This window comes from Priapulus caudatus, unplaced genomic scaffold, assembly GCF_000485595.1.
Source record: "Priapulus caudatus unplaced genomic scaffold, Priapulus_caudatus-5.0.1 Scaffold457, whole genome shotgun sequence".
Lineage (NCBI taxonomy): Eukaryota > Metazoa > Priapulida > Priapulimorpha > Priapulimorphida > Priapulidae > Priapulus > Priapulus caudatus.
Window position 1 is genome coordinate 109,200 of NW_014577518.1, and position 11,176 is coordinate 120,375.

General features: G+C 37.7%; 1 protein-coding gene across 3 annotated transcripts in view; it reads left to right on the top strand.

Annotated features, from left to right (window-relative positions):
* Window positions 1-10,443, top strand: part of LOC106810612 (isoleucine--tRNA ligase, mitochondrial-like) — a 20,842-nt gene extending 10,399 nt beyond the window's left edge. The window contains exons 3-25 of one of the 3 annotated variants that reach the window (XM_014814027.1): window positions 39-198; window positions 294-442; window positions 663-712; window positions 938-985; window positions 1,723-1,790; window positions 2,053-2,140; window positions 2,368-2,501; window positions 2,666-2,835; window positions 3,038-3,128; window positions 3,436-3,587; window positions 5,010-5,170; window positions 5,470-5,572; window positions 5,797-5,890; window positions 6,061-6,169; window positions 6,546-6,648; window positions 6,768-6,896; window positions 7,143-7,274; window positions 7,566-7,672; window positions 7,987-8,129; window positions 8,282-8,469; window positions 8,758-8,899; window positions 10,060-10,079; window positions 10,195-10,443. In XM_014814027.1, the coding sequence (XP_014669513.1) occupies window positions 39-198; window positions 294-442; window positions 663-712; window positions 938-985; window positions 1,723-1,790; window positions 2,053-2,140; window positions 2,368-2,501; window positions 2,666-2,835; window positions 3,038-3,128; window positions 3,436-3,587; window positions 5,010-5,170; window positions 5,470-5,572; window positions 5,797-5,890; window positions 6,061-6,169; window positions 6,546-6,648; window positions 6,768-6,896; window positions 7,143-7,274; window positions 7,566-7,672; window positions 7,987-8,129; window positions 8,282-8,469; window positions 8,758-8,899; window positions 10,060-10,079; window positions 10,195-10,263 (2,610 nt within the window). In that variant the 3' untranslated portion in view covers window positions 10,264-10,443. Of the gene's footprint in view, window positions 1-38; window positions 199-293; window positions 443-662; window positions 713-937; window positions 986-1,722; window positions 1,791-2,052; window positions 2,141-2,367; window positions 2,502-2,665; window positions 2,836-3,037; window positions 3,129-3,435; window positions 3,588-5,009; window positions 5,171-5,469; window positions 5,573-5,796; window positions 5,891-6,060; window positions 6,170-6,545; window positions 6,649-6,767; window positions 6,897-7,142; window positions 7,275-7,565; window positions 7,673-7,986; window positions 8,130-8,281; window positions 8,470-8,757; window positions 8,900-10,059 lie in introns of all 3 variants that reach the window. The other 2 variants (XM_014814025.1, XM_014814026.1) reach the window with 2 other exon arrangements.
* The last annotated feature ends 733 nt before the right edge of the window (window positions 10,444-11,176 follow it).

Genomic DNA, 11,176 nt, shown 5'->3' on the forward strand with positions numbered 1-11,176 from the left:
TATTTATTTATTTATGTCTATGCCTTGTTTCATTTAAGATTTTAAAGGATATAACAAATCGTTACAAACTGCAATCCGGTCACCGTATTGACTTCGTGCAAGGTTGGGATTGCCACGGGTTACCCATAGAAGTGAAGGCCTTACAGGCATCAAGACAGGACTTCAGAAAGTTGTCGCCTTTAAAAATAAGGGATCAAGGTAGTTGAATCTGTTCTTAGGCCTAGTGAACAGTATTACTATGTAGCTGTTATGGATTTTATGCAGAATGAAATAATGTCATTCTTAACTTACAGCAAGAAGCTTTGCATGGGAAGCCATACAGAATCAGAAGTCGTCGTTTCAGCGATGGGGGATGATGGCTGACTGGAACAACTGCTATTATACTTTGGATAAAAACTATGAAGCAACGCAGATGGAGATTTTTTACAAATTGTATGAAAAGGTAATTTTAAGTACATAAATATCCTGCCTTTTAAGACATAGTGTTTTCTCAAAAAGGCTATGAGGCAGGAAACACCTTATGTAGGACTGATATATAACTGTTAGATGTGATTTGTTCACTGTCATGATTGTGTCAAGAGCAGACAAATTAAATTTAATCTATCTTGAAAACATTTTGGGTAATTCCTGTTTTGAATTACATGCATAGCTTCATTTTACAGGGTTATGTCTATCAAGACCTGAAGCCAGTGTATTGGTCCCCTTCATCTAGGTAAGTAAAATATATGTGTAATGAGGGTGATATTTATATCTGTGATTTGTTTTTATTAGTTTTTGTTTATAAAATTTTTTTTTTCGATTAAAGCGGTTAAGATAAACAGGGATTTTGTGGTAGACACGTTTCATGAATTGCCACACTTAGATAGACTGTGTCAATATCTGTTCGATATGAATAAGACTGTTGACACACCTGTGTATCAATTTTACATTCTATTAGGACAGCATTAGCAGAGGCTGAGCTGGAATATAATGACAGTCATGTCAGGTAAGTGGAGAAGGGATGGCTAGATTCCATGATCTTACAAGGTATTAAGGTAACTATTATTAAAATGACGCAAAACAGTCGCTGGACAGAACAGCGTGATTCTTGAATTGACATTTTTTTCTAGATGCTGGTATGGTGGAATAGGCGATTGCGTCACTTAAAGGTGCCTTTCCTCGAAATTTCAAGCGGCAAACATAAAATCAGGCAAAAATGAATTATTTTAACAGTGCACGTTTGTACTTGCCTATATATGTGTGATAGGTAAAAAAAAATTCTCAAGAATATGTTCATTCAAAGCTTTTAGACTACAAAGTGAAAGTGTTGGGTCGAATATTTCAAATAGCGTTTACTTTTGCCACTCTGTGGTGATGTTGTGACGCGTCTCTTGTTGCCATGCGGTGTCGCCAAGCGCTGAAGGTGTGATCATGAAGGCTGCATGTGCTCATAGATATCATATAACACGTGTGTTATATGATATCTATGGCTGTGCTGGTTTCGTGACCTGCGTCAACTCTTGCCGCCATGATACAGAACCGTGGAGAAACGCATTTTTCGAGTTGTTTTTTCTTTGAGCCAATATAGGCTTGATATCTACATAGTTTTACAGTTTTATTTTCAAAGCTGACATTCAGTTAAAGTGTAGTGAGTTATTTACTTACGTTTTTACAGTGGTTTGTCACAAAAATGTGCATGGGAAAGCATCTTTAACTAAGCTATGTGTCTTCCTTTTCTTTCAGTTCTTCTGTTATTGTTAAGTTTCCCATGGTATCAGAGACTCTGCCTACTGGTTCGCTTCAAAAAGTTTGTAAGTATACAAAACTGAAATGGTTGCATAGCATAGTTACTATCAAACAATGATAGCTAACTTTACTGTAAGGATGTAGTATGTATAAATAGGTATCTGGAATCGAACATTCTTTGCAAATTGCTTATAAATTAGTATGTATCAAGACATATCCAAAGTTATTTACGAACCCCCCATTACACTGACTATAAGTAGGTTATAAATTCACAAGTGGTAAAGTTATGTTTATATACTATTGGAATATATTGGTTGTTTTTTCTAGTCAATATTCCAGTATATGCACTGGTGTGGACGACAACACCATGGACAATACCAGCTAACCAAGCTCTTTGTTTTGCCAAAGATAGAAGGTAATGTTTGCATTCATAATTGCTGCTCATTGTGAATATAGAGATTACATGTAATAGCCAATCACCAAACACGTCAGGTTCTATCTAACAGCAGTGGAGCAGTATGTTTTTTTATCCATATAACCTGAGAACTGGAAATTGAGTACATGCACTTAATATAACATGATAAAAAAATTGCGAAATTGTTTCAGTGTATAAATGATCTAATGCATTGGTTATTGTTTTAGCTATTCAATAGTTCGATGCAGTAGTAGTGACAAAGAGTTCCTCATGGGAGATCACTTCCTCATTGCTACAGAAAGAGTAGCTGATATGGAGCACTCTCTGAACTCAAAGCTAGTTCACCTAGTTAAGTTGGAAGGTATGCTTCATTCCTTTTACTAGATGGGGGGAAATGTATCATGTTAGTAAAGCAATTGCTTCCTATTATTGATTGTAATTTTCAGTTGACATTTTGCAGTGGTGAAAAGCTTCGGTTTAAGCTGTCTTTAAACTTGCTGCTGAGTTTGCTCTGTATATGTTTAGGAGCAGATCTTGCTGGCTGCACCTACAGACATCCGCTGTGTCCGGATAGTGAGCTACCGTTCTTGTCTGGAGTACACGTGTCCATGGAGAGAGGCAGTGGTTTAGTTCACACAGCCCCAGCTCATGGTCCAGAAGATTTTTTAATTGCCAAAGAACATGACCTGAAACTGGTTTGTATTGGTTTATGTGTTGTGAATACACTACCTTTGAATACACCGCTAATTACGTGAAATGTTAAATAGGTTTATGGAAAAGAAATCAGGAAATCAGTATTTGGCTTTAGGATAGATAGACATTACAATAGATGCAGAGATGTGTTTGCTGTTGGTTGCTTTCATTGACATATCTATAGGTAATGAGTAAATTTTTCAGGTTAGCCTTGTGAATGAAGATGGATGCTACACATCAGAGGCAGGAGAGAGTCTCGTTGGCCAACATGTTATCAAGCAAGGAAACATCACTGGTGCGCTTATGAATCGGCCTGTGGAGTCAGATAATTAGAGCTATTCAAACTTGCACATTGTATGAAAATATTTACATACTGTAAGCTCACCGATTTTGAAAAAAACATTTAGACTAATGTTCTTTCTGCTTTCATAATTAACATTTTGTAAAATAATTCTTAATGAAAATACTACCTACTCTTAATAATTGCATTTCAAAGTCAAACAATGAAAATTGTCATTGATAGTTCATTCTAGGATATAACAAAGTATTATGATAAAATATCAGGTGATTTGTTACCTACTTTTTAATATTATTTTCTTTAGTCATGAATCAACTGAAGGATGCAGGATTGTTAGCCCATTCCGAGGACCATGTTCATAGTTATCCATATGACTGGAGAACTAAACAGCCGGTCATCTTCAGAGCCAGCAAGCAGTGGTTCATTAACACTGACAGGCTCAAGTCTCTAGCACTGGTATGTTGTTATCAGCTTCTTCTTATTACATACTACTCATGTGCATATATACATTTATATAAAATTATAATACAGTAAACTTCATAATCAACTGATTTATATGCTCTGGTACGGTCTAGGGAATGCGCGAGCTGGCTGTCGCAGACGGATTGTTTGAATCGCATTGTTCGCTTGGACGCATTGTGTTTTTTTCCCATCTCGCAGCTCGCACACCCCCAGATTACCCACTGTATACAGTGTATTATATACTGTATATAGCGTATAGTATTATATAGTGTATGCAGCCCAATGCAGTGTGCAAAATTAATGCGAGTCCGGATCGAGTCAATTATATACTCCCTGATTTACTGTCGGACTCCCTGATTTGACATATGCAGGAGTCCATGTGACTCCCTGAAAATTAATTCTGCTATACAGTACTAACTATACCTATATACATATACGTATACGGTATCACTAGAAAGCAGAGACGCAACCGAGAGATCATATACACACACGCACGCGCGCGCACACACACACACACACACACCGCACCACACTCATACATGCGCACTCTTTTGTGCACACGTGCCTGCATACGCACACATGCACAGTCACACGCGCGCATACATTGTATAAGTCGACAAAATGATGCGTAAGTCGACACAAATATGCTAGTCCCAAAAGTGTCGACTTATATGTGACCCGCTCCAGCAAAACCAGGATTAAGTAGGAAATTCTACAAATTGAGTTATGTGCATATCTGAATAGATTATTTAATTACCTTTAAAATGATATATAATATTTGGCTATATCTAAAGAATTAACCGATCTACAGCAATTTGAAGATCGGAAACCGACTTATTCCGGAATATGTAGCTTTTAAGATAAAGCGTTCTAGGTAAGGGGCCCAGTCGGGGATGAGCGGTCAGGGGCCCTTCAAAAAAAAAATTTATTTTCCATTTTTTAAAATTAAAAATGACCATCATAATCTAGAGATATCTGAACCTATATATCCAGATTAAATATGCACTTAGGAACTCATTTTTGTAAAAATCTCATTTTTGTCCAGGTAGGCCATTTTCAGCATTGACATGTGTGCGTGCTAATTACTCAAAACAATGACTTAATTGCGACTTAGTCCGTATTATGCTGGAGCGGGTCACATATGTGATCGAGTTTTACTGTATATGTAATAGCGTGTGTGTGCAATAAAGCCCAAACGTTCTTCAGGTATATTTATGTTACAAGATTTTGGTATCAACAATTTATCTGTTAAGACTACTTCAGCTCTCTTACCCTTGCACATTTTAGTAATTTTTATTGAAATATCTTAGGTGTTCAAAACCATCAATTTTATTATTCTTTCTATAATTCATGACATTCCAGTTGCTAGTTTCCAAGTTTATGTTTACGATTTTTGTTTTTTTAATTCCAATGCAGGATTGTCTAAATTCAGTAAACATCCATCCAGAACAATACAGGCAGCAGATGGAATCATTGTTGATGAATCGGCCATCTTGGTGTATATCAAGGCAAAGAGTTTGGGGTGTGCCACTGCCTGTTTTCTACTGTGTTGACACTGGCGAACCCCTTATAAACAGGCATGTTGACTTTCTTTATCTTTATCTTTTACTGTGTATAGATATAAATAGGATATTTTAAAATATATAAATAATGATTTATTACAGAGGAGCACAGTAATGGTAATTGGGAAGTTGAAAACTCAAAGAATATTTTGCATTGGTAGTGTATGTATCATCATATTCTCCGTGAGTAATGACATAAAGTAAAGTAATTTATGCAGGATTTTATTACTTGTTCCTTCAGGCCTAAATTCTTGGGGTGCACGTATGATTTTTCAATATTTTCACAACGTTTGGAAATTTTCTTTCATGCACAGACATACAGTGGAGCACATAGAGAATCTGATTAGACAGCATGGAACTGACTGCTGGTGGGCTATGACAGAAGATCAGCTTCTGCCTTCTAGCATCATGGAAAAAGTTTGTATATTGTTTATGATAGTGGATTCATATAGCCATTTATATCTAGTTTGATGATAATGTGAGAAGACTTATTATTATTGTATTATTTCACAGTTTCAACCTATGACCAAAATTTTTATTGTCATGGTATTATTTGTCGCCATGGTAAATGTTTTCGCTGAATGTGATTGGTATAGTTGTAAACATCAGGGATATAGGTATATATAATATGTTGCTTTCAGATTGGCATTCAGCCAGATAGAGAATTCAAGAAAGGTGCTGACATTTTAGATATATGGTTTGAAAGTGGAGTCAGCTGGGCTACTGTGCTCAAAGGTATAATGCATACTGATTTATGTTCAATACTTGCCCTGCATTCTCTTACATTATTCTGTTAATGTTGTGAACTCTGCACCCATATGGAACCGCTCACACCGCACCCCATGATAACTATATGCACTGCATAAAGACATGAACCCAATGACATGTACTGACTTTCATTTCAGATCATGAATATCAGGCAGATTTGTGTATTGAAGGTATGGATCAGATTAGGGGCTGGTTTCAATCCTCTCTTCTAACAGCTGCTGCCCTCACTGGAAAACCACCTTACAGGTATATAAATCACACACACACTTTATAAAGGATAGATCAAAAAGCAGTCATCGACCATTTTTCATTAATGAGCTGCAATTTATGTTAAAATTGTGTAGCAATCTTATTGAAATATAATTTTATTAGTCATTATTACCACATTGGACTTCTCAATGTTTTGATGATTACTAACCATACGTCGAGGATGGATTCATTCATTCCTGCTAAACCTTAGTCGACTTAATTGTCTTTCTACACTGTTATATACAATTTAATAAATTTACGTAAGTTCAATAAACAGTTTTTCAGAAGAAGATAGGATGAGTGATACTCATGAGATTTTTAGGGTAAACGTTATTAGACTACTGCATTATATTCCTGTGTTTGTTTGCCGCAGGAATTTGCTCATCCACGGTTTTACCGTGGACGAGAACGGCAACAAAATGTCAAAGTCTCAGGGAAATGTCATTGATCCTCAGACAGTGATAGAAGGTGGCCAGGTGAGACAACGACCATCGCCTAGCATATCACACACAGTTTCATTTCTCAAATTATACTTGATCACGTGTATGAACCAGTTTTTTCACACCGCTTTCATTTATGTCTCTGCATGATACAGAACAAGAAGAAGCAGCCAGCCTATGGAGAGGATGTTCTGCGGTGGTGGGTAGCCTCCCACGCAACTAATGCCACCAGCATTACTATTGGCAGTACGCTGCTAACCACCCTGGCTGAACAGGTTCACAAGGTAGATGCAAATAATGTGTGACTATAGCAGCGAAAGTTTGGTACAACACATTAATCGGTCTACTGGTTTAGTTACACGTCACCAGTAACTGGTTTAAAACAATCTGTATCGAATCTCATTTGCCACATAATTGTAGTCGATTAAAGTTGGGTATAAATTGTTCACAATTCAGTTCACTGTCATGTTACATGTTAGGATGTTATTGTGTGTCATAGTCTTAATAAGCAATTACATTTCAATTCCCAGATTCGCATAGTTTTGAGATTCCTACTGGGAGCCCTGAATAACTACGATCACCGTACTGATGGTATACTAGTGCAGAATATGCCAATGCTTGATCAGTACATGCTTCACCTACTTACCAAATACAGCCAATCCGTGAGTGCATTAATTTACGCTGAACTGTTTTCGTTCCATATTCTCATAACATCCCATAATCTCATTTAATTGCTATTAAGATGGGTGAATACGACTGTCTGGAATTTTGGATCACGTTAAAACGACTTCTGACTGGGAATGTTATTTGTTGTCATAGTTATGCATTCATATGCATGTGTGCGGCAGCTTTTGCTTTACTACATAATATATTGAATTAATAATGATTTATTATGTAACTTGGTAATCTAAGTGTGTAGTCCCACATCCTTTATGAGTCGTGTTATAATGCAGATGAACAAGCTCTATGAGGCCTATGAGTACAACAAGGTGGCTCGTGAGACACTGCACTTTATAACGTCAGAGGTGTCTGCCTTTTACTGTCATCTCGTCAAGGACAGGTTTGTTACTTTGGCATTAATTACAAATTCTGATTTAATCATATAAAGTACCCAAGGTTTCCGTAAAACACATCTTTAACTTGCCACTGTGCTTCGTTTATACAATGTACGTCTTAGAATATTGTAATACGCTAAAAGCAACCTGGTATAATAAAAAATTTTACCGGTAAGCGTGGGCCAGGTTTAATTAATTATTAATTAATTAACAGGCCTTTTGTGTGGCAGCAGCAGAGCAGTAGCAGTTGGATTAGCACTCTCTCTCTTCACCGTGAAGTTGAACCACTTTTCTATTACTATATTTGAATTTATCTCAGATTGTACTGTGAAAAACAGCGATCGGTGGAAAGGCGATCCTGTCAGACTGTGCTGTTTCACATGCTAGAGATTTGTGCTCGTCATCTCGCGCCGATCCTACCCCATCTCACTGCCGAGGTAGCCACACACCATCCGTGCAGCGGTGAGTGGGACAATACTTAGTGCAACAATAATATAGCTAACAATAACGTAAATATATAGATGTCTTCATTCAATATTAGACCTGTGCTATGGTATTGAGATAGCCATCATACCTCTGGCTGTTTCAATCCTATGCATATTATGTTTTCGTAGATAAGCCCAACCTCTTTAGAAGTCAGGAATTTGCTGATACCATGTGTTGGGAGAATACAGAAGTTGAGAACATAATGAAAGCTGCCCTGGAGATCAGAGATGACTTCAACTCTAACAAGGGAGAAGTAAACCCCCGTGAGTTAGATGTATTGCTGTTCGCCACTGAGGATCTATATGAAAAACTCAAGGTATGTATATACTATTATTCTTCTCCTTGTTATTATTATTATTATCATTATTATTGTTATTTAATTAGAATTCATGTCTGTTAAAGATTCTACGATGTAGCAGTCTGTCTTTCGCCATCTATCTCTCTTCCACTCCCTCATTCTCTGTCCCTCTCTCCTTCATTTCCCCCTCTCCTCTCTCCAGCTTGGTTTTCCCTTCTATCTCTCTCCATCATTTCCTTTCCTCTCACAATTTAAAATTCTTTCACATACAATAATGTTTAAATATAAAATCTGTGTGTTGTACAGCTACTGCAGACAGAGGAGGTGACCAGTACCATGGGTATGTGCGAGTTGCTGCAAGTTTCGCACCTACGCCTCACTAACCTTCCAGTCTCTGTAACACCGGAGGATGCAGTTTCTGTTCTACAGGGAATCTGCCACGTCAGCTGTGAGTTGTTTGATAGTGACTTGAATGATGATAATTGTTGACTGTTAATTGACGTATCCAGCTGATCAAGAGAATCACGCCCCCTTCAATATTGTTGCTAAGTTGAGCAAGATTACCCAGTTTGTATGCCAATATGTCGACTATGCAGCACTCTGATATTTTAAGCATTGTTTTTAGGTCACCTTGACATCGTCAAGATGAGCTATTGCCATGGGGTGTCGTCCGTCCCTCCGTCCGTCAATATTTGGCTACGGTCAACGATAACTCAAGAACTGTTTGACCCACATGTTACAAATTGCATATAGTTGTTACTCCTATGGGAGAGGTTTCAACGTCCTATTTTGGACCACGCCAGTCAACCTACATTCGAGCCACGTCCACTTTTTGGCAAAAATGGAAATGGCCATAAATCAGTTCACGTTCAATGGATTTTGCTCATTTCTGGTATGTGAATGAATGAGGACTGGCCCCAAAACATCTCTGACCTATGATGTATGACATGACTATATATCATATATATGATATACATATATGACGTCCTTGTGTACGTGGCATATGATCAAGTGATCAAGTGGTTGAGTCGAGATTGTAGCATAGTACTGCGGAGCCATGTTTTCATCCTCCTGTGGGTACTGAACGATCTCTCTGCTGAACATGAGCTAGCAGGAGGAGAAATTAGGGCAAATCGCAAAAGTCTCTCGACATGAAGAAACTAACTGAACTTCGCCTAACTTCTGGAACCATTGCCTGAAATACCAGCTGAAAGTCCTTCACAGTTGTGATAGCTTGGTGTTGCTTCCTAAAAAAAGAAAGCTCCCATATATACTGTTGCTTTATATATCCCCTCTCCCTCTTCTATCACACCCAAGGTGAGCTACAGTGTCATTGACACTTTCATTATAACATCCTATTGCAACACTGATTGGCTAGGGCTTCCTGTCAATCACGGCAGGTAGAGGGTTTGTTGTATTAACTTTTCTTGCTATACAGGGCACATAATCCGCGATAGTTTTCATAGACGTAATGTTGATTGGTTCTAATGCCATTCAGTATTCCTCTCAAGGTACCACATTCGAAAGTGTATATGACCCTGCAAGGAATTCCAGCCATCAACGAGCATATTTGCCTACAAGACGTAATTCCTGGTCGTGTGTTTGCAGGCAAGGAAGGCAGCAATGAGGAGCGATACACACTAGTGATCTCAGCCACTCAGCATTACCAGTGCGGCAGATGTCGCATGTACACGTCCGACGAGGATGGCCAGCTATGCCAGAGGTGTTCAGACATGCTTCAACAGCAGAGCAGCTAACCTTTTCATTCTTGTGAAAGTAAAGATATATACATTGTGCTACATGGCGTCCTAGTCGCATAATAACAACATTCTGGTGCAGCAGTGACATCCTATATATTAGAATGCTATCTTGAATGCCGTGCAGATGTTGGAATTTAGTGGATATTGTACAGACTTAATTGCTGATTGTGAAAACAAGATTTATTTGTTCATTCTTTGTAATTTTGTAAATAAAGAATGGTGTGAAATTTAATCAGTTTTAATTTACAAGTTATTACTGTAATCAGGATCATGAGCTTGATCTTCAAGTTCAAATTCAAAAAATGTTTAAGAAATAACACTTTATAGTACATAATTATCAGATGAAGCACAGGAGTGGTGAAAGACCAGCATATGTCATCGGAGTCTGCCACTCCTACGAGCGAGTGACTTCGTAGCGTTATCGTAAGGGAAAAGGGAAAAAATACAAAACTTGCCTATTCTATCCTAAAAACTTCACACCATCTGCCTCATTCATTTTATCCCTGCGTGCCACTGTCACTACAAAAATCACAGCTGGAACGCATCTGTTTGATCAAGCTTGTAAAATATTATTAGGACAAATCGAAAAAAACCAACGAGACAATTTACTGAAAAGCATTTTTTCGTACAAAGTATTGCTTATTTACCCGTTAGGTGGCGCGAGTGCATGATAAGCAAAGTGTGAAACAGCTGAGAGTAATCATGTAAAAGTGTAAAGACTAAAGTAGAGAATAACTTATTTAATGAGTATTTTCGTTATGCATAGCCAACGAAACGAATGAAGATAAACATTACTTCACTACATTAGTGGAGTTCACGACGGAGCGACGCAATGTCGTGCCAACTTAACACAGTTGCGTGAAGTCAAGAAGTGCCTTTTCCCCGACTTGATTGATGAGAATGGTACTACTACTACACTGCTACTACTATTATTGTATTATTTTATAATATTTTTCATACACATT